At 49.1% G+C, this 22,504-nt stretch overlaps 1 protein-coding gene and 1 long non-coding RNA gene across 3 annotated transcripts; one reads left to right on the plus strand and one right to left on the minus strand.

Annotated features, from left to right (window-relative positions):
* The first annotated feature begins 144 nt into the window (after window positions 1-144).
* MAU2 (MAU2 sister chromatid cohesion factor) lies at window positions 145-17,983 on the plus strand. Its single transcript, XM_075444199.1, has 19 exons — window positions 145-579; window positions 677-694; window positions 945-1,010; window positions 1,677-1,772; window positions 3,394-3,488; window positions 4,013-4,040; window positions 4,494-4,649; window positions 5,174-5,320; window positions 5,791-5,881; window positions 6,480-6,583; window positions 7,537-7,614; window positions 8,188-8,253; window positions 8,543-8,626; window positions 9,610-9,659; window positions 9,907-9,984; window positions 10,453-10,564; window positions 11,158-11,248; window positions 12,957-13,084; window positions 14,557-17,983. The coding sequence occupies exons 1-19, from the start codon at window positions 145-147 to the stop codon at window positions 14,629-14,631; spliced, it is 1,998 nt and encodes a 665-aa protein (XP_075300314.1). The 3' UTR covers window positions 14,632-17,983.
* LOC142364541 (uncharacterized) lies at window positions 13,078-22,279 on the minus strand. Of its 2 annotated transcripts, none has more exons than XR_012766287.1 (4): window positions 22,146-22,279; window positions 18,313-21,049; window positions 14,415-14,625; window positions 13,078-13,640 (listed from the first exon to the last, which is right to left on the minus strand). It is a non-coding gene; the product is annotated as an uncharacterized LOC142364541 (long non-coding RNA). The 2 variants fall into 2 exon arrangements; XR_012766286.1 differs by having other exon boundaries at window positions 18,313-21,054.
* Window positions 22,280-22,504: the final 225 nt, after the last annotated feature.

Consider the following 22,504-nt stretch of genomic DNA (forward strand, 5'->3'; position numbering starts at 1 on the left):
ACTACAACTCCCATCAGGCCGCGCGCTCCCAGCCGTTTCCCAGCGGCCCTGGCGGGCGGCGGGGCGGACTCCATGTCCCGTCGGCCCCCGCGCGGTGCCCCTCTCCCCCGCCCCTCCCGCCCGTGTTGTCGCGGCGGCCCTGAGATGGCGGCGGTGGCGGCGGGTGCGTCGGGCTCGGCGGCCGGCGCGGCCCCTCAGCAGCAACCGCCGCCTCAGCAGCAACCGCAGCCGGCGGCGGGCGGCGCGGCGGGCTCCGGAGAGGCGGGCGGCGGAGGCGGCGGCGGGGCCGGCGGAGGAGGAGGAGGTGGCGGCGGCGGCGGCGCTGGGCCCGCACCGGGGTCGGGGTCGGGCGGCGGCGCGGCCGGGGGGGAGTCGTGGTACCTGGCGCTGCTGGGCCTGGCCGAGCACTTCCGCACGTCGAGCCCGCCCAAGGTGCGGCTCTGCGTGCACTGCCTGCAGGCCGTGCTGCCCCGCAAGCCCCCGGCCCGCATGGAGGCCCGCACCCACCTCCAGCTCGGCTCCGTCCTCTACCACCACACCCGCAACGGCGACCAGGCCCGCGGGCACCTGGAGAAGGCGGTGAGCCGCGGGGGGGGCGGGGGCGGCCGGGGGGGGGCCCTGTCAGCAGGGCTCGGCCTGTGGTGGTTGCGGACTAACCCGGTATCTTCTCTTGCAGTGGTTGATATCCCAGCAAGTATCCTTTCGCCGGGCGAGGAGCCCCGCTGCCCGGCCCCCCGCTCCCGCAGCCAGGGCTCCGACAGCTGGACACCTCCATAGAGAGCGCCGGGCCCTGGGGACGGGGACGGAGCTGGGGTTTTTAATCAGCTTGCGTGGTTGTGGGCCGCTTTCCTGACACCTGTGTTCTGTAAATGGGTTTTTTCGGTGTTGGAGGGTTGCTGCGTCACAGGCGGTGTTTAATATTGACTTAACTCTGCTGCTGCTAGATTCCCCAGTTTGAAGATGTGAAGTTCGAGGCAGCCAGCCTGCTGTCCGAGCTGTATTGTCAGGAGGTGAGTGCGTGGAGGACTGGGTGGCCTGGGGCTGCGTTTAATTTCAGTGTCATTGGTCTTGGAGTAGTGTATCACTAATAATAATAGGAGTTGTGAGATTTTTAGAGGTCAGCTGCGGTGTAAATGTAGAATATTGAAGCGTAAGCCTGAAAGACTTTTGGTCTTTCTTATTGTGAAAGTTGCTACTGGAATTGCAGCGCAGGTCTTGCACGGCGAAGGAAGTTGACTTGGTCAGAGTGTTTTTTAGCCCTTATTTCCACAACGACAGGCTAATTTGGGGGGCAGGAGGGACCTAGACTGTTTTCCCCAGGCTTTTGTTGTGTTCCTGGGCTGTTTTTATTCCAGACAAGCCTTAACTAGTCTTTTCTTTCACTAAAGCAAACGTTTGACTTTTCTCTCCTGTGCAGGAGAAAAGCGCGTGTTAGAACAGTGGCCAAAGGAGTTCAGTAGCTGATAGTTTTGAACAGACTGAGTCAAGTGTAGGTGTGTGGGCCTGCGTGGTAAATGCTTGGGCTGGTTGCTTTTCATGCTTTAAGGTTCCTGACCTGCGAGAGTTCAGTGGGGGCTCGACACAGAATACAACTAGTTTAAAAGATGTTGTTGTTAGTGGTGAGGTTCCCAGTAGCCTGTTCTTTATGTTGACTGTGGTGCATGTTTCTGTTTCAGAATTCAGTGGATACAGCAAAACCTCTGTTACGCAAAGCCATTCAGATCTCGCAGCAGACTCCGTACTGGCACTGCAGATTGCTTTTTCAACTTGCAGTAAGTGATTTATATTGATGACCACATTCTATTGTAGCACTGTGATTGGAAAAAATGGCTAGAAAATATCTGTGTTCTTCTCAAAAAGAGCTAGGATGCCTTTGTAAATTTTTTTCCCCCCCAATCATTGCTGCTAATGGAGAGACGAAAGAAGAAAAGTTGGTGCTGTAAAGTAGTCATACATTGGTAGAGTGCGGATTGGCTCAAGGCCCACTTTTTAGGAAAGAAGGCAGCAAAGATCATTCTGTGAGCTCTAGCACATACAGCTTTAGAGGTGGAGCTAAATAAAATGCACCTCATGGCTAGCAGTAAGCGTAAATGTTCTCTTAAAGCCTGCTGGAATTGGAGCTTGCCAGCCTGAAGTGTTCGCTTGATTGTTTTCAACCTAATTAGCACACAGCAGAACTGGGATGGGAAAGCAGCTGGTGCAGAGGCCTCCGAGCAATGTTACGCTTCCTGTTCTGTAACGTGCTCTGAGCGTGGCTTCAGCTGCGCAGGTCAAACCGTCTTCACTTCTAGGAATGAACTGGCACATGTTGGGATTCAAATTGCTTGGCGTTTGTTACAGTCTTGACCTCAGATGTGTGACTACTCACAAAGTGCTGATTGTCCTGAGTGATCGGTGCGTTAGGTGGGGAGCATATTCAGAAAGCTGCTCAGTGGCAGAGCAGGTGGTTGCTGAAGAACTCCCCCAGTTTTGCCAGGTTATGCCTCTCCTCTGCCCCTAAAGAGCCTCGAAGTGTTTAACTCGAGGGTTGGGATCGCTGCCGCAGAGAAGTAGTTAGGAAGCAATTTTATCTTTGAAGAGTGTCTTAATAGTCACCTGTGCTTGTCTTTTCCCCCTTCCTGATGAGCTTAAACAAGCAGAGCATCTTCCCCGAAAAGGAACTGCCGAGCTCCTTTGTGTGGTTGAGGAACAGCGAATGGTGGAGAGCCTTACTTTCCTGTCGATGAAAGGACAGCTGTTTACTTTGCAATGAATTAATGCCCGAGTACTCAGAAGAAGCTTAAGCGTTTTTCTCAGTGCCTCCCTCTGTAAAGGATCCTTCCTCGAAGCTTGGCATTCTTTGCCGATTTCTGTTCTGCGTGGTATTTCCTTCCTGGCTTTTGCCTGACCGCAGAGGCCTGTGTGTCTCCTTGCCGCGGTGCCTGTTCCTCTGCAGCTGCAGGACTTCCTACCTGGGCTTGGAGAAGGTGCCGACGTGGGCAGGCAGGGAGGGAGAGGTGCTCTGGCAGCTGCCTCGTCCTCTCCCGTCCCCTGAAACATGCCTTGCGGCTTCTCTTGCCGGAAAACACGCTCTCTTGTTCCAGTTACTCCAATGTAACAGTTCCCAGTTATACTGGAGCTGTTGGGATCTGGTCTGCACATGATCTTAACGAGTTCTAACAGCTTTGCATGGTGTGAAACTGGGCTGAGAAATTTTCTTTGAAATGTTCCAGACTTTTTTTTGGAGCATGCCAGGTGTTCCTGGAAAATGAGTCTGAAATCAGATGATACGCTTAACAAGTACCACTTTAGCACTCCATGTAAAGCACAGGAGTAATTACATTTTAAAAAATCGCTAATTAGGTTTACAAGGAAAATGGTGATTTTTTTTTTTTCATTTTTTTTTTATTTCAGCAACTACATACACTTGAAAAAGACTTAGTATCTGCATGTGACCTTCTTGGAGTTGGAGCAGAATATGCTCGGGTGGTAGGATCAGAGTATACCAGGTGAGTTCCCTGGACCTTTCTCCCTTCCCACAGAAAATATTTTGGTTTTCTCTCTGTTTTATTTAGAGATAGTCTAGTTTTATTTAGAGATGTGATTTCTATGTGGGTTTTACAGGCAAACCAGTATTTCTGGGTGTTCTCCTAGATCTAAGAGTTTCTGCAAGTCTTTAATTTTTCTGTTAAAACCAATAATGCCTGCTAAGACTCTCAAGAATCTTTTTTCAAAATGAATTTTGTGTGTTGTCTTTAACAGCAAGTTTTCCCAGTAGCCTGCTTTGGCCTTAGAAGCTGTCGTAACTGGAGCTGTCCGCAGCGTGGCTACAAACCTGAGAGGCTGGGATTTTGATTCCCGGGCTACGGCTGGGCTGTTGGCTCTAGCTTTTAAATGTGCTTTCTGTGGCAGGTTCCTCAACACCCTTTTGTCTTTGAGGGGGAGAACACCAGATTTATTTTTCTCATGGTTTATATATACGGTTGTGGTTTGTGTAATTTTTTTCTGAGCATGATATTTTGTTTCATTTCAGAGCACTGTTTCTGCTAAGCAAAGGGATGGTGAGTTGGATGTACTTTTTAAATGAACTGTTGTCTTGTTTGACTAGTATGATGCGAGTTACAGAGCAGCTGTGTGTTTTAAGGTACCTTGCATGCTTATCTGTGCTTTGTATGTTCTGTTTTGTTCATGTGAGCAAGCAGAGTACAAAAATATACCCGGGATAAACCTTAAATGTGCAGGATTCTTGTGAATAGGTTTGGCTTTTTTCCTCCTTTATTAATTACGACAAATAATTTTCTGGAAGGAAAAAGGATAGGTGCCAATTGTCACTGGAGCCCTGGTAATTAGGGCTGAAAAATCTGGTCATGTGAAGGGGCTGGGGCTCTTGCAATAAGTTGTCTTTGAGTCTGTTTTTGCTTTTAAGAGATCAGTGTGCCTGGGGCTCTGCTGTGGTTCTCCGAGTGTTTGAACTGTTCAGCACAAAAATAATGAATTTTTCTTTTAAATTATAGCTCCTTCTAATGGAACGGAAGCTGCAGGAGGTGCACCCTCTCCTTACCCTTTGCGGGCAGATAGTTGAAAACTGGCAAGGAAACCCCATCCAGAAGGAGTCGTTACGCGTGTTCTTCTTGGTGCTGCAGGTCACGCATTACCTGGACGCGGGGCAGGTCCGTGCGAGTTGGGCTTCTTACAGTTCCCGCGTGAGAACTGGGGACACAGAGCACTGCTGCAAAAGTAGCTAATTATTACTCTGAGGTGATTTGGGGGGATTTCTTTTGCTGCATCTTGCTTTTTGTTAACGAAACTGAATTTCTATAGATTTTAATCATGAATGAAATGAGGAGTGAAGAAATTACATTCACTCCTTCCCTGAGGAAAGGTTTACTGTGATGCGCTGATAACCATGGCGGCCACTCTTGCTTCCGTGTAGTGTTGGTGGAGATAAAGGGCTTCGTGTATAATTTTGAAAACATTTTGAGCGTCTGTTGAGCAAATATGAACGGCTGATTGTTGTTAATCCTGGAACGGGCCTAAAGTAGTCACGGTTCTGTCACGCTGGCGTTGTGATTTATGCATGAACTAATTTCCTGAATGTGGAGATTATTTATTGCCTGGCAAGTTTTCCCAGCTACGTAAATGTTCCGGCATCTGGGCTGCAGCAGCCATGTCTGATGCGAATCCTCTTTCGCAGGTGAAAAGTGTGAAGCCGTGCCTGAAACAGCTTCAGCAGTGCATCCAGACCATCTCCACGCTGCACGATGATGAAATTCTGCCCAGCAACCCCGCTGATCTCTTTCACTGGCTGCCCAAGGAGCACATGTGTGTGCTTGTCTACTTGGTGAGAAGCTCTTTTTTACTTAATGTATATTGCAAATTAATGAGGAATTGGTTAAAAATCGCTTGGAGCTAGCAGCGATGGATTCTGCAGACCATATGCTGCTTTACGTTACGCTGACAGTTTAATTCTGCCACAGCATCTGTGAGACTGTTGCTTGCAGTGATGTCGGTGTTTGAAGAGACTGTGCGAGAAGTCTGGAAACTGGAATGTAACTTTATTAATATCCAAGCCAAATAGAATCGGATTAACTTGTACGACGTAGAGCTATGTTGGTGTATTTTTACCAATGGAGTGTCAATCTTGACTTCAAATTCCTGAAACCGGTTGCCTCGCTGCTTGAATATGGTTATAATCCTAAATGATGTCAAAAGTGAGTTTGAAAAGCTGGTAGCTGAGGAGCGGTGTGAACTCCCAGACCCTTTCTCTTTACAAACGTAATTTTTTGTAATCTTTTCTGCGTTTTCTGGCAGGTGACAGTGATGCATTCCATGCAAGCAGGGTACCTGGAGAAGGCTCAGAAGTACACAGACAAAGCACTCATGCAGCTAGAGAAACTAAAAAGTAAGGACAAGGATTGTCGTTTAACTGATGCTGCAAGATTCCATTACTTGTTGCTAATTAAAATTAAAAGAAACAAAAACACAGCAACCTTGTTTAGCTCCCTGAGACAGCCTGCTGTCAGTCTGTTTCTGCTGCATCGAAGAACTTTGTTTTGAAACTGGACGGTAACTTGGATATAGAAATCAAGTTTTGGGGATTTTTATTGTAACTCAGCAGTAAATACATGCATTTTCATGCTGCCTTTCTCATTGTCCCTGTATTTGGTTATCCAGGCTTTTGATTCTCTAAAACGAGCGTGTGTTCCCGAGGAGTTTTTCCTCGACTGGTGCTCAGAAGCCCATTCCTGACAGTTCAGGCGTCGGGGTTTTTGTTTCGGTTTGGGTTTGGGTTTTGCTTAAAACCCTCCTCTCCGAGGCGTGTGGCAGAGGAGCTGGGCAGTGTGCTGACTCTCCTGACGCCCGGTGATCCAGCCAAAGATGTCACTTCCTAGCTTTCCCCTGCCAGTGAGGAAGCTGGCTGGGTGCGGGGCAAGCTGCGTGGTTAGGATGTTGATGTTGTCTGAACTTCACGTACTGAATTGGTTTTATTGCCTTTTCAGTGTTGGACTGCAGTCCTATCTTGTCATCTTTCCAAGTTATTTTGTTGGAACACATTATCATGTGTCGGCTTGTCACGGGACACAAAGCCACAGCATTGCAGGAGGTAAAAATGGGGTTTTGTCAGTTCCCTGGTTGTGGATGTATGTGGTGATTGCTTTTATAATACGGGCATTTCGGTCTTGAGGAAGATGCTTCAGCTCAGGTGTGGATTCCAGTGGTGCTAAACGAGTAGCGGATATAGTCAGGCCTAGCGGTGCTGAGGATACCGCAACTCTGAAGCTGTGGAATTAGTCTCCCCTTAAATATTTTATTTAAGAACACTTTGCGACTCTGCTGTCTTCTCCCTTTCCCTTGGCTTCACAACAGGGCGGCTCCTAACTCTTCCTCTTCGCCTTCCTGTCTTGTCCAAGTATTTCGCAGTTTTTGAGGTTCACTGCCTTTCTGTCCTTTCCTTTTCTTACATGGTCTGGGGGGCAGGAAGAGAGGGACCAGTGTTACTTAATGCAAGAAAGAACTGTGCTTTCTTCCCGTTCTCAGTCATTTTTAAATCCTGTTCATCCGTCCCTGATTTATAGGACATCCCGCTGCATCGTCTCAGCCTCTGCTGTCAGCCTGCTCATGAACGTGCTCGCGGGGTGGGGGGAAGTTAGCCTGCTAAAGGAATAGTCAGTGGTTCTGGCTCATAAAACTCATCACAGGCACATACCCTGTGGAAGATTTTGATTCCAGTTTTTGTGTTGCGTGCCAGCTCGAATCCGGAGCGTGTCAGCAGAGATCTGTGGCTTGGTTTGCAGGTGGTGCCACCATATAGTGGAGCTGCTCAAAGCAAAGGATTGGAACCCGGTTTGCGTGTGGGTCTGTGTGGGAGGAGTGTGGAGCAGCGCGCGTTCCTTGGCTGGAGGCGCGTCCGGCCTCCGCTTTCACCTGGGAGCGTGACTTAGGGTTCTGGAACCCGTCGCTGAAGCGCACTGAGTGACATCCATGATGCAAGTAGATGGATTTAGGGTGTAAAACGAAATGGAGAAGTATGTTAAAATACTATTTTTTTTCTAACAGATTTCGCAAGTCTGTCAGCTCTGCCAGCAGTCTCCCAGACTGTTTTCTAACCACGCCGCCCAGCTGCACACTCTATTAGTAAGTGTCTAGGATTAGCAGTAAACTTTGGACTCTTTGGAAAGCTCTACGCAGGTCTCATACTCATCACCAGGAACCAGTGAGAACGCAGTGCGGCAGACGGCAAGATTTCCCACTGAGGAAGGGGTCCACGTCCGCTTGCCAGTCCCGCCGTGGGGACTCGCACCCAGTGCTGTTTAAGCCAGTCAAATCCCTTTTGAAAAAAAGCGCCGTGTGGCAGGACAGTCAGTGTGCAAGGTCAATACCTGCGATTCAGACTGCGCATGTGGTATGCTGTGGGAACTGTGTAAGGGAAAGAATTTGTGTAGCATTGCTGTTTGAGTAGTGTAAGAAATTAAGAGCGTTTTCTGAAGTAAATGGGGTGTTTTTTACCAGAACATGCTATTTTGAAGGGCTTTGTGTAGAAATTGCTTATTTTTTCCCAGATCCAGGCAAAATTAAGACTTGTTGGTTACCTTTTTTCCTGCAAATATCCTGAGATTACTGTGGATTTGTGCATGCCTTTCTTCTTTGCATTCTTGGCTTGCTATAATTATATCGTGTGTTACCTTAGAAATGTCATCTCTTCTACAGGGGCTCTACTGCATTTCTGTTAATTGCATGGACAATGCAGAAGCACAATTTACTACAGCACTCAGGGTAAGATTTTCTTCCCAAACTATTTACTATGGATGTTGAATGTGGAAACGGGTTTGTTGCAGGTGTTGCGTGGGTCACTGAACAGTTGAGGTTGGGAGGGAAATCTGGAGATCATCTCTGAGTTGCACTAGTTCATTTTTTTTTTTTCTATGCTGATCACAATTCTGGTCAGGAGGATTAATTAATAGCACAATACCGGACACCAAATCAGTGATTTATATGGGGTGAGCAAAACCTGGGTTAGATGCTGAAGTATTTGACTGTGCTGTTGGTATCTTGTTTATTTTAGCTCACTACACATCAAGAGCTGTGGGCATTTATTGTGACAAACTTAGCCAGTGTGTACATCAGGGAAGGCAACCGGCACCAAGAGGTAAGCTCGTTTCTGACTCGTTCTGAAAGCCAGAGTGTTCTTGGAGAGAAAACTGCTGCTGTGCTTGGATTTTTCTTTTCTCTGAGCATTTTTGCAAAGCGGTGCCTCGTCTGGCAGCCAGGCAGCTCCTTCAGGGTAGTGTCAATTAACGGTGAGGAACCGGTGGCATCAGCTGGCCTGGCTGCACACTACCGAAGCGGAGTGTTCTGGTTCGTACCCCGAACTCTCTGCAGCATGGGGCGGGCGAGCTTCCCACTGGGAAGTGTGCGGTGTGCTCTCTCATCTCGACTCGTTCGACCTGTTCGCTTCAGTTCCCATCTGTTTAGGGCTTTTATTAGATCACTTAAAACCTTGCAAGGTTTAACTAAACATGCAGAAACAGGTATATGCACACGCGTGGTCGTTGTGCTTCAGCGGTGTGCCTGGAGCTGTACTAACACGAGAATTCAGCTGTGTGCACTCTGCCAGTGACGTGTCCGATCCCTCAGTAGTGGCTTTTCAGAGCGGTGCTTGCAGGTGTCTTGTGAAGAGGCTGTAAATGAACTTCTTCACCAAGCACACAGTACTTTGTTAAAAAGCTTAGTGAGCAAAAAGAACAATTTAAAAAGTTGAGCTTCTTTTTATGTAGTTTGTTTCTGGTTTTATTTAAATAGCAAATCTGATACAGCACTTGTGGGTCTTGAGCAGCTCAGACATGACAGCTAAATGTCTTCTGAGGAAGTACTAACGTTGTATAGAACGTTCTGTAAAGTCTGAGCATATTTTGTATAAAACTTCATTTTAGGATCAAAGTGGGCATGAAAACTAATGTTGGAATGTTTGTGCTGCGATCTACTCAGCACAAGTGAGCTTGAGGGTGTTTGTGGTGACTGGCACCATTTTGATTTGGTGTGCGCTTCCTGTAAAGACGCTTGCTGTCAGTACCCTCAGCCTGTGTATGTGAGAAACGCTGATTGTCTTTCTTTTCCCCTCCCGCTTTGCAGCTGTACAGCTTATTGGAAAGGATAAATCCAGACCATAATTTTCCCGTGAGGTGAGAATTCCAGAAGCTATCTACATGCTGATGTTGCATTGGTGATGGTAATACTGGATTTGTAGCGGGCTTTTTTTAAAAAGAAAACAAAATAATCACCTTCTATTCAAGGCAGAAGTTCTGACCGTGCGTTAATTATAACCTTTTGTTTGGAGACGTGATGATTAGGCAGATGGCTGGCAGTCTGCCTGAAGCGCGCGTAAGCACTGCACAGTGCCCGGGTCTCAGCGCGTTGCTTTGTCCGTAGCTCTCACTGTCTTCGAGCGGCGGCTTTCTACATCCGAGGCCTGTTCTCCTTCTTCCAAGGAAGATACAATGAGGCAAAGTGAGTATGAATCGGTACGCTTGGGAGGTGGGGGGGGAAGGAGAAACTAAATCAAGCTTTTTAAGATAAAAATGAAAACCCTGAGGCCTTGCTTTCAAACCTGCTAGCCCTGCTCCCTGTGGATTTAACCAACCTTGTGGTTTTGACTTGGGGGAAAATACCGTGAAACTGTTCGGTTTAGATCTCTCTAGTTCTGAATGCTCATAGCAATGCTCGCGCAGTGTTCTGCGGTGGCACGTCTGAAACAAAAGCTCCTCAGAGAGGACCTCTGTTACAGTCACTTTTGCTGAATGAAAGGTGAGGGTTGGGAATTAAGAGCTTTGTTTAAGGTCACCTGCAGCACACGTTTATTCCTAAGTGCTAATATTTGCCGATTGGATTAATTCTGTCCTTAATGGTGTTTCTTACGTACTGGAGAGAAGAAAGTAGAGTCTTCAAAACTCTTTATTTTTTGCTCTGTTTTGGCAGACGATTCTTGCGAGAGACACTGAAAATGTCAAATGCAGAAGACTTGAATCGATTAACAGCATGTTCGCTCGTACTCCTGGGTCATATATTCTATGTGTTAGGGAATCACAGGGTAAGCCTTCACTGCCTCTGCTGTTCCCGTGTTTGAGTTGTCGTTCGCCAAAGAACATCAGGACGTTTTGTGAAATTAATCTTATTTTAAGAATGCTTGTTTATTGGTAGCCCGCTAAAAGTTGGCAGCTTATTGACCTGCATAATTCTGTAGCTGTAATTTGCATGCTTAATAATGCTTTAACAAAGTAGTAGTGTTTGAAGTCTATTCTAGAAGTGTGTGTTTCTATAATGCCTGAAATCACTTGAAAAAAGGAGCTGAATAAAGGACAACAACATCATTCAGCGGGATTGGCTTGGAAGGAACTGTGGGTACAGGCTCCTTAGTTCTCACCATATGCCAGAATACCTGAGAGATTTCTATTACCTTGCACAACGCAGAGACCAGAATTCCTAGGACAGAGCAGAATTCTAGGCAGCTTTAGGTGCTGCGTTTGGGTGGTTGTCCCATTAAGCGCTTCCACTTCTTCACTAGAACATGGCAGCAATTAAAGTAGACAAATTTTTTATCACAAATTTAACATATCTATGTACTGTCTATTCGCAAGGGAAAAAAAAAATACCCATGTTATTTTGCTCTCTGCTCTTCACCAGGAAAGTAATAACATGGTCGTACCAGCCATGCAGCTTGCGAGCAAGATACCAGATATGTCCGTGCAGCTGTGGTCTTCGGCTCTGCTGCGAGGTAAGTTAGGAGAAGGTCCTGCGCTTACAAAAAGCGGCCAGGAGCGTGCTGCTGCTGCCTGGGGATGGAGGATGGGGATGTGTGCCCATGCCAGCACTCGCCGAGAGGCTGCTGGGTTACCAGATCCCAACGGAAGTGCAAGGTGGTTCTCCTGGTGACTGCTCTTCGGCCCACCGGTGTCCTGTCGGGCTGCAGCTCTGGCGCTGCTGTGGGACGCTGCAGCTGGTTTTGGGGGGCTGTAAGACGCCCGGGCGAGGGGGCCCTGGCTCCAGCATCCATCCCATGTGACGGCCGCGAGGCAGTGGTGGGCTGCTCCCGCCGTGGCTGGGCGCCAGTTCGGGGTACAAACAGCTGAGCTGGTGACCCTCGGGGAGCTGCAGCATCCATTCTGCTGCTGTGCCGCTGTGCTTTGACTGCAGCTCCAGTTGTAGTAAACATTTGATTAAGTTTCACTTAGGGTTTGCTTCTGTGCAAGGGCTTTAATAAATATAAAAGACTATTATATTGCTTCATACATAAATATTGTTTAATCTGACTTACACAGGCCCCAGGATGCTTTGTTCAAATATTGACTAGCTTCTTGGCAGACCGTCAGCGTTAATGCTGCAATTGATTTGCTCTCACTAGAAAATAAAGCAGTAACTCTACCCTTTTTCCAAGAACTTACCCTGCAGCTTCAATTTCTATTAAATTGTCATGTTTACTGTAAGCATGGTGCTCTGCGTTGAGCACCGGCGGCCGGGCCTGTTTTCTGCTTTGCTGCTGCCTCTGCTACAAAACCGCTTCCAGGCTACTGAGATGCTTTGCTTCTTCATTTCCAAGTAGTAGTTCACGTACAAAACATGGCGATAGTACAATGATGAGTCTGCTGTAGATGAAACGCCGCCCCGTGTTCAGCTGCTTTTGCCTCCGGTCGTATCGATGAGCTCGGGAACAGCGAGAGGCAGTTTCCATTCTGCTCTGATGCTCCAGAAGAGCTTCCTCTCTAGAACTAATTACCTGCTCTTGAAGAAAGGGTGATTGATGAGGAATAACAACGCACAGCCTCATGTTCGTTGATAGGAGATGCAGCATCTCAGCCCCTGCGACACTGCTGCTTGTAATTTGTAGCTGGAATTGTGTGATTCCTAGTCAGTTACCAGTCTTTAAATCTGATTGAGCTAATACCTGTGAGTAAGCCTCACAGAAAACAGCCACTAGGATCAGCTCACAGTGTGTGCAAAGCAGCAGCCTTCTGTGGTCCCTCAAAAGCAACGATTCACCAGAAAAAGTGTTGCTTGACCGCTGAAACCCGTGTTGCTGGATCCTGGAGCTGCAGTGAGCGACTGCCACCTCTTCCCTGTTCCCACTAGATGGAGCTGGAAGCTGAACAGACAAACACGAGCTGCACAGGGGCTTTGGTGGGAGTGAGGAGTTTGCTTCCTCTTTGTAGAGCTACTGTAATGGTATTTTTCATGATTGGAAACTAAAGTAACACTAAATCCTGCAATGTGCACTGCCAGTGCTATTGGAAAGGGGAGGCTTCCCGTTCCCCGTACGTCCACGCTTCTCTTGAAAGGGGTTTTGAGTCAGAACTGGTCGGACTTTGGTGGACTGACTGTTTAAATGATTCGGTCATCAAATACAGGGAACAGTCCTTGCAGGTAGGAGAGCTGCTCAGCTGAAGTAGAGTGTTTGTTGGTGAGCGCCCGATGCCGTTGTCTTTCAGACCTGAACAAAGCCTGTGGAAACGCCATGGACGCACACGAGGCAGCACAGATGCATCAGAACTTCTCCCAGCAGCTCCTCCAGGACCACATCGAGGCTTGCAGTCTTCCAGAACACAATCTCATCACGGTAAGCAATCTTCATCTTGCGGTTAGGAGTGTTTTTGAGGCAAAACAAGGTGCTTTTGCTTTCCTGTGCTATTCCTTTTTTCTGCTGAGCATACTTCTCTGGGTTGCCAGAATTTGGTTTACTTCCTAGTGTTTAAACTGGACTGATAACAGGAAAGGGAAGTGACTCAATTAATTCACTTTTATAAAGTTTCTTTGGTGGGTATGGTCTTTGTTTCTTAGAAGCGTTTTCTTAGCACACCAGAACTTGTCTGTTTTAAATGGCTTTTGTAGAAGGTGGCTGCTTCATTTTGGTGACAGCGTTTACTTTTGAAAGAAACTTCGCATCTTCTCAGGTTTTAATTTTAATGTTTAGGTCATCGAGTCTGCCTTGGTCTGGGGAATGTGTAGTACACTGCTGAAAGCACACTTTCGACTGATACTTCAGCGTTCCTAAGGGGGCGATTTTTCCCACTTAATCTGTAAATCTGAATTTCCAGTTAATAGACCATTTGGTGTCTGCATAGCCGTTGCCTTAAGGTGCAGCTTTCTTTGGACTTGAACTGTTGATGTCCTTCCTGCCAGAAACATTTTTAACATTGTTTTAAAAATACAGAATGGTTTCCTAAGCTGCAGCTCAGCAAGGGCATAAGATAATTTACTGTTCTAGACTGAAATGATGTCTGAATGGGAATGTGAGATGTGAGGAACTTGACATCTTTTTCCCATTATTCCCTTTTGGGGAGAGGAAGGGAGGAAAAAAGGCCAATGGGAGGATGCTGTTTGCTGGCTTTGCTCGCAAAGGGCTCCTGGGACTTGTGAGAATGAAGGTGTCTGCGGTGCAGCCCGTGTTGGGAGGCCCCTGCAGCCAGGGCCCCTCTCCATCCGTGGGCGCAGTCCCGACACGGAGACACGAGCCAGTGCTCCAGCCTCCCCTGCCTCCACTTGCCATCGCTAGCTTTACCATAACGTGTGCTGGATTAAAAATCTGGAGGGTGAAGAGAGTTAAGAAACAAATATTAAACCTGCCCGTTTTAGAAGATTGTGACTAATGTGAGAGAAAAATATTTGAGCAATGAAATGAGTGAGAACCAGAGGCTTTACTTGCTCTGGAAGCCCTACAGCTGCAGTGTGGAATGGGCCCAAACGCATCTAACGTCAGGCTGGTGCAAGTCGGGGTTTCCCGTGTGTGGAGGGTCTGACCTTTACCTGCGAGAGCAGGAAATGCTTTCGCGTGACCCTGGATTTGGCGCAGGAGTCAGCTAGGTTTGGAACAATGGGCACGTGGGGTGGCTTTGGGAGAAATACCCTTCAAGGGACGGGAGCTCCACGCATGGAAAACAAGGTCAAACCTGATACGCAGCTTCTCGTGGTGAGATCTTTAATTATCTCACAGTAGCGAACGTCTGTGTGGCGAGCTCCTTCCTGTGGCCTCGCTGCCACTCCTCCCCGGGTCGTGGCTGTAGGATTTTCATGCTGTTTGTTGTCTTTCAGTGGACAGATGGACCACCTCCCGTACAGTTCCAGGCACAGAACGGACCCACCACCAGCCTGGCCAGTCTCCTGTGAAAAAGCATATAACTATTGGGACAGTGTGTTTAAAAAGAAAGAAAAGAAAAAAAAAAATGCCAAAAAAGGAGAAAAAATCCGTGCAAAATCTTTTCTTCAAAGAAAAGGCAGCAAATTCCTCTTCTAGTGAGGGCCTTGTAGGAAACAGATTGCATAAAGACACCGTACATTTCATAGACTTGCAAAGTGAGAAGGGCATTTTAAGCTGCTTTTACATAATGTGTGTGAATATACAGCTAGTGTGTATATACCTACTGGTTTTAATCTGCTTTCCTCTTACTGAGAATTAAGGTTTAGTCCAAAGGACACTTGTTCCTTAAATTGTTAGATACCTGCTTTTTAAAAACTGTCACGGGAAGTGAAGAGGACTCGCACAGTTTTGAATACCAGTTGTATTCAAAACACTTCAGCCTTCCTGGAGTGTGATGCGTGCCAGTCTTCATATTGTCTGCGCCCTTCCACTCCTGGGAACAATTGGATTAAATCATGATTGATTGTAGGGTGCCCTAAAGTTCTACGTTTAATTTTTGAGGTAATGTTCTTTCCTTCTCGTTGTGCGCAAGCCGTTGCCAGTGCTGTCTGTAGCCTTGCAGGGAAGGTAAGGATGAGACTGGCGAGGTCCGGGTTCCGACGGGCAGGATGTCTGCAGCCAGGGATGCCACGGCCTCCGGGCCGAGCGGAGCTGGCTTGCGCTGTGTCAGAGAAGCAGATTCCCCGTCCCAGACGCGTGTGTGACAGCGTGCCACCACCTCGGCCCCAGGAGGGCCTGCCATGTCTCCCTGCGCCGGGTCCAGTCCCGCACAGGGGAAGGCACAACCACAGCTCTCTCCACCTCCGCTGCTTTCTCATGATTTGTGGGGAAGGAGGAGAGTTCTTGTCCTCCAGTCTGGTCCCTCCGTGGCCAAGCAACTGGGAAACAGCGTTTTGCATCTTCACTGCAGCCTCACCGAGGGAAGGCAGCATCTGTGCCTTAATGATTTTTACAAATGACTGAAGTCAGAGTTAAACTAGGTGGTTAAAACCAATATAAGCCAGAGGCTTATGATAAAAACCAAACTATAGTCTTGCCGTTGGCAAAAACTTACATTTTGTATGTTCGCTTTCCTGTTCTCAGTTTTTTTGAACTCTTCAGCTGTGAATTCTCACTGCATTTGCCTGTGCCTCTGCAGCTGTCTCCGAACAGGAGAGATGAGGCCTGAGTTTGTTCTGCAGAGAACAGTTTGGGAGTTGTTAATTCCATGAAGCAGCAGCAGCTTTATAGCGAGGATCTGTGCCAGCCTGTCGTAGTGCCGTGTAAAGCTTGTGAGGTTCGTGGGGTTGAATAAAGGTGTTTTTCTCTCTGGGTAGCTCTGCATATTTATCTCCCAGCTTAAAAGGGGCAGGGAAAAGGAACCCACTAGAAACATTACTTGTGTAGGGCTTTCTGTGATTGCTTCTGAGGAGGAGAATATTTTAGAGGAAATATTTCACCCCCTCAGACCTTTAGAACTTTTGTTGTAGGAGGAGTACAGTGAACTCTGCCTTGAATCATAGAGTGGTTTGGGTTGGAAGGGACCTTGGAGCGCATCTAGTCCAAGCCCTGTGGTCATTCTTTTTCAAAGTCTTGTCCCCTGTCTAGAAGCAGCTCACAGACACTTGGCTTGTTGTGATTCAAACTCTGCAATTTTTACCACTAAATGATACTAAGGGGATAAGTGCTTGTCCAGTTACCACAGTGGGATTTTGTTTCCTCTGCTCGACATGCGATGCCGATTTAGATCCTCTTCTCCGACACTGACTCTTGCAGAAGCCGTATATATTTTAGGCCTTGTTAAATCTTCAGGGGGGAAAACATGGCTGCAATATTGGTGTAGGAAAAGAGTCTTACTACTGGGTTAGCAAGGAAAAAAATCAGTGCTGGCTAAAGTCTCCCTTAGAATGCAAAAATTAGGAAAGAGATTTGTGAGTTTAGTGTGCAGGGTGTTTGGAGGTACCGAATACAGCAAGAGTCTGTGCAGATGGACCCTGTTCTGCATCGCGTGCTCACTGGGCTCATGTTCTGTCTGCCACGCGGCTCTCGCGGGCTGCTGCCCCCTCGAAGGCTCTGAACCCCGGAGCTGACAGCCAGCCTGCTGCGGCATTCCCGTGGAAGCTGCCAGGAGCCCGTCTCTGTGCCGGCGCCTTGGCGGCAGCGTGCTGCCCGGGTGGCCCTGGTCTGTGGCGAGGAGGGGGTTCACGCTCGCTCCACTCGTGGGTCTGAGACAGCCAGGCTCTGCTGTGGGCGTCTGCTGGAGACAGAACAGCTTCATGAGCTCAGCCGCTGTCACGGGCTTGGATTTTGGTCAGGAATGAGCAGGTAAATCCTACCTTAGGATTACTGATAACCCAGGGACTATTTTTAAGTCTTTCCCTTTTTTTTTTGGTGTATGGGAAGCAGTATCTCTCTTTGGCTGTTCCCTCCGTAAGTCACTGAGTTGCAAGAACTCAGTGCCTGGTTTGAAGCACCTAAATGCAGCGGCCGTTTTCTTGGCAGCGCTCGTAGCGGCGGAGGAATGTCTAGTAACTGAAGAAGATGTACTTTGAAATCTGCTGGAGTCCCGCTCAGGCAATCCGGGTGTTCTCATTTTGTCTTTGTGTCATCCAGTCTGAGGCTGTTACTTAACCAATTTCATGCCCATCGCAACTATAATAAATTGCTTGAAATGTTGGCCAAAAAAGCATTGCTTCTATAAGGCAATGTTAAAAAATGCCAACTCGAGAGAGCTGTGGTTTGGGCTGAGTTTGAGAGGCATTTTGCAGCAAGTGAGATGTCCGCCAGTGCCCGCTCAGGCAGCTGCGTCTCCTGACCTTATCTCGCTGCCTGGGGACCTGCAGAGCCGGCGATGGTGTTCCACGAGCCATTTGCAGTGGCAGCTCTCGGGCTTCTCGCTGTCGGTACTGGTGTGTGAACCAGGCTGCTTGGTATTCAAATCCCTCGCTGGTCTGTTCTTGGGAGGGAAGGAAGTGCTTGAGGGAAAGGCTGCCTGCTCGCTTCTGATGTGAGCGCGCTCAGGTTTTAGCAGGAACCATTTGTTAAATGTGGGAACTGAACTTGTTCCTCCTGACATCACAACCTGGGATTTCCCTGCCCGCGACCAGCCAGCTCCACCTGGGCTTTGCTTCTGCACAGACCAGCGCTCGGCCGCAGGCACCCGCAGCCCCGTGGAGCCCAGACCCCTGCTCTGCTCCCCGAGTCCTCTTCCCATCACAGGATTTCAAGTTGTGTAAATTTGAAAATAACTCGGTGATTTTTCTATCTCTGAAATTCAATGTACATTTGTTACAATGTACAGTGCTTTTTAACTACACTTGTATATTAAATTATTTAATAGTTTTTGCTTTTCAGTATCTTTTGTATGTAGCAGAGATTAAAACAAGGACCTCATAACTGAAGTTCTTCCTAATTTTCGAATGCGTCTGTAAAGTTGAACAGAAAACTAGAAGTTTACAGTTTACAGATAATGTTCTGTTAAGTGCTTGGTCTGTCTAACTTGATTTGAACAACATATTTCTAATCTTTCTTGTCCAATCATCTAATTCTCTATAGAAACAAACACGAAGTCTTTTATGAACTTCTAAAAAAAAATTATTCTTCTAAAGATGTAATTTAGAGAACTGTACAGTTTTTTCTCTAGTATTTTTAAATGAGTAGCAAGAACTTACACAGAAGCATCTAATCACTGTTTTGTAGATAGTGTAAAAACTTCTATGTGTATAGAGAATGCAGTCTGAAGAAGTGTTTGCCTGTTGTATTTCATTTCCTACACGATGAACATCAGAAAGGCCCACGTACGCAGGAACTCTAGGTCCATCTGGCGGCTGGGGAAATAAAAAAAATAAAGTAAAAATCATGAAGCTCATCCCCTGTCATCCCATATGCCACCACCATTCCCTGTGCCACCACGAGCAGAAACGAGCACCGGTGAAATGTTGGGGCTGCACTTGCTCTGCTGCCTGGGGCCGCCTGGAGTCCAGCACAACGTCTTCCGTGTGACCTCACTGCTTTAATTCCCTTCAGTTTTTCTCAATTCTCCAGAAAGTAAAATGATGATAGGAGTTCAGTAATGTCCCAGTTCACTGTGCCGACCCCTCCCAGTCGTACGGAGTGAAGCCGTTGCTCCAACGCGCGGCAGTTGGTGCTGCAGGGGTGAGGGAGGAGGGAGTCGTGTCGGTAGTCCGGGCTGTTGGGAACACGTGGAGGAATCGGGATGAACGAACGCCCGTCTGTGCTCTTCTACTGTCTGTCTTAGCAAGTGTATTTAATTGTTTCCTGCAGTGACCCTTTAAATGTTACGTCAGGTCTGTACAATGTATTGTTAAGTGTTTGTAGGTCTCCGTCAGTAGCAGGACGCGTACCTCCTGCCAGTGCTCCTTCCTGAAGCTGTAAATACAGTAACTCATGTAATGAGGTGGAACCGGCGGCATTACTCTGTTGCCTTTGTTTCCTCTCGTTTTCTATATTAGAAGAATTTTTAAATAAAGTTTAATTTTACTTCTTCTAGCAGTTTGTAGAATACGAATCCCTTCAGTTGATCCGCAGGCAATCCTGCCTACAAAGGACGCGGTTTATGCGGCGGCAGTGACTTGCCCTGTCGCCCAGCCCGGCGTCAGAAGCTGTTCGAGGCCCAGTCCTGGCTGTGGGATGGGAGGGCTGGGGGCGGTGGGTGCTGGTGGATGCATGGAAGGAGCCCTGCGGAGGGGTGCTGGGGGCGTGGGGATGGATCACTGCTCTGCCTGCAGCTGGACCAAGGGCTTCTGCCTGGAACCAGGATTTCCTGCTGGAAAATGCCCGCCTGACGGCTCGCCTTGGCATGCTGGAGATGGCCGAGGGTGGCTGCGGACCTGCGCCGCAACGGCTGCATCCCCGGCGGGAGCCTGGGGCAAACCGAGCACCTGGAAATTCTCTTACTTGGTCTAGGACGGAAGCATTTTTCACTGCGGTTGTTGGTCAAGAAGGATGCTGACTCCGTTGGATCTTCACAAATGGGATCTGGTTTAATGGAGGTTGCTTTTTTGTCTTTTATCCCAAAACTTGAATGGTTCTGGCAGGTATTTCTACATTTGGAGCTTCAATCTCAAAGGAAGAAAACTGCTGAATTAATTTGTCGGCAAGTACAACTTTCAAGAAACTGAAAGTTTTATAACTTGCTGCGTACTGTCCCTTTCCAGAATGTCACCTGAGCTGCTGAGCTGGTCCCTTGAATTTCAGCACAGAAGCCGAGCAGGTTCTGTCCCAACAAGTTACTCGCTGTATGAAAATTGTAACCCAAATGGCAGTTTCCTTTCTGTCAAAAATAAGACTCGGCTATGCTGACACTCTGGTCTCCTCACCCTGGTTATCTCCAGTTCCTTCCTCAGAAAAAAACCTGCATCTGGCGTAAACAGAGCTATCGTCGCCTTCTCCGCTCCGCCTTGTTCATTTGCTGTCGGGGCCAACTGGAACCGCCTCCGAAGCAGCTCCTCGCAGGGGATGCACCTGGTGACAAAACTCCACGTGAAAGGCATCTAAAATACAAGAGGCACCACAGCTGGGTACTTGCCTGACAGATCTGGGGACGCATCCAGAGCAGATCCTCTTTGTATTTTACTCTGCAGAGGCTTGTCATGAGCTGACAAAGCAAAATGAAGACGCAGCCTGCTGCACAAGTGACTGTAAGTTTTCTTTTGTCAAGTATTTTTGCTCTTATTTAGTTTATTCCACGCAACCCCTGAGCAGGATCGAAACATAAAGGAGAAAACAGATCTTCCAGTGTTTGCCAGGACCACTGGGTACCACCGTTGCGGAAGGCAAAGCTTGCTATCACCTCGGTAAAATTGTGGCCAACCAGGGGAAGAGATTTCTGGCAATAACTTTACCTAGATTCTAGGTAGTTACACGCGCCTTGTGCTGGACCTGTTTTGAAATGCTCCCGATGACACAGGCAGTGGAGCAAGCTGAGAAGCAGGCATCCCTGTGCGTGTTCTGCACGGATTAAAGCAGCACTTCCCCAGGATCCAGCCCTTAGCAGCGAACCATGAAGTTCTGAACGGCCTGAGGTGAGGCCAGTGGCTTTGCGTGCTTTGGGAGAACCGGTTGTGAGCTGCGCTGTTAACCCTTAGTTGCTGTTTGTAGCTCTCATTGCCTTGTGCAAAGGGTGGAGGAGGGTACTTCATAACAAGAAAAATTGTGTTCAGCCTCGTAAAGGATATTGAGCACAAAGGTGTTAACAGAAGTGGTGAATCTTTAATCTGGAGTGGAAAACAGCGATGACAAGCTGAGCGTGTTGGAACTTCCCTGGCCATAGGCTGAAGGTGCTCCAGGAGCAGGCGTGCTGGAGAGGGAGGGACGAGGCCGGGATTCCAGTGCGGGTTCTGCTGCTCTTTTCTTGCAAAAGCCTTGGTTACACACCTTCCGCCTCACCTACCCTAGTAAAATGGGAAGCATACCGATTTAGGCTTATTAAAGATTATGAATGAAAATAATAAGGATTATCTCACTTTTACTCTTTCGAAACAAGTACCCAAATAACCCAATACGAAGCTGCATCTAATGCTATATGGAAAATAACCGGTGACAGATTGGTGCTGGCATTACAAATAAAATGTAGTTCCTGTTACTCTTATTTAGTCTCGATTATAAACTTGCTTCACCCAAGATTTATTCTTTTTTCCTTCTAAGAACAAGCTCACTTGCAGGTGTCTAAAAATGCTGAATAAGGAGTCCTGAGGCTTATGTCAGAGACCGTGAGGGTAGCTGCAAACTGGCAGCTCTGAGGACGTTTTTTGTGCGAATGCAGCTTTTCGGGGCATCTCACGGGGAAAAGTTCATTTATTAATTCCTTTGTTCCCATTTCTGCGCGTTGGCGTGACCGGGTGGATTTAGCTAATCCCACCCGCGGCGATGCCACGCACCGCGCAGACCCACGGCCCGGCGAGGGACCCCCGGGCAGGCTGAGGGACCCCCCCGGGACCCAGTGAGGGACCCCTGGGGCACGGCGAGGGAACCCCCGGGCAGGCTGAGGGACCCTCGGGCAGGGTGAGGGATCCCCCCGGGACCCAGTGTGGGAACCCCCGGGAGCCGGCCGAGCTTCGGCGCCAGAAGGGTCAAGGCCCCCCACCCGCTCCCGGGAAGGGCCGCAGCGGGGCCCTGTCCGAGGCGCGGCCGCCGGCGCCGCAGCCTCCGCGCACCCCTGACCCAGATCGCGGAGGAAGCGCAGCTGAGTCACCGCCACCGCGGGCTCCCGCGGCCCCCGGCCGGCTTGCCGGGGCTTGCCTCCCCGCCGGGACGGCTCAGCGACGCTCCGGCGGGGCTCGGCCACGGCCAGGGCCCTTGGGCAGCGGAGGCCTCGGGCTGCGGAGCCCCCGGCGACGCGCAGCCCGCCAGTCCCTTCACCCCCCGCCGCCTCACGGAGCCCAGCGACCCCGCCGCCGGCCCCTATCGGAGGCCCCAGGCCGGCCTGCGCGGGCGGATAAGGGCGGCTGCCGGCCCCGGCCCCTCCCCGCGGGCAGCGCATCACCTCAGCCGGCCTCGGCGCGGTGCCGGGCGGGGGGGGCCCGGCCCTGCCCCGCCGCGGTGCCCGGGTTGCGGAGAGGGGAGTGAGGGGGGCGGTGGAGCCCCGCGCCTCGCAGCCCGGCCCGGCCGCGGGCCACACCCCCGCCCCCTGCACCGCGCATTGGCTTCCGTTCCCCCACCCACCGAGGGCCACGCGGAGTTTACTGGCCAGGCTACCCGTCAATCAAGAGGCCGCCCCGCCCCTTTTCCACACCGCTTAGTACGTGGGCGGGCCGAAGGCGGGCTCTGGCTGCGATTGGCTAGCGGAGTGGGCAACCCCGGCTTTTCATTCGCTGTTGCAGCCGTCCGTACCTCGTTTAAAAA

Source organism: Opisthocomus hoazin, chromosome 27 (assembly GCF_030867145.1).
Source record: "Opisthocomus hoazin isolate bOpiHoa1 chromosome 27, bOpiHoa1.hap1, whole genome shotgun sequence".
Lineage (NCBI taxonomy): Eukaryota > Metazoa > Chordata > Aves > Opisthocomiformes > Opisthocomidae > Opisthocomus > Opisthocomus hoazin.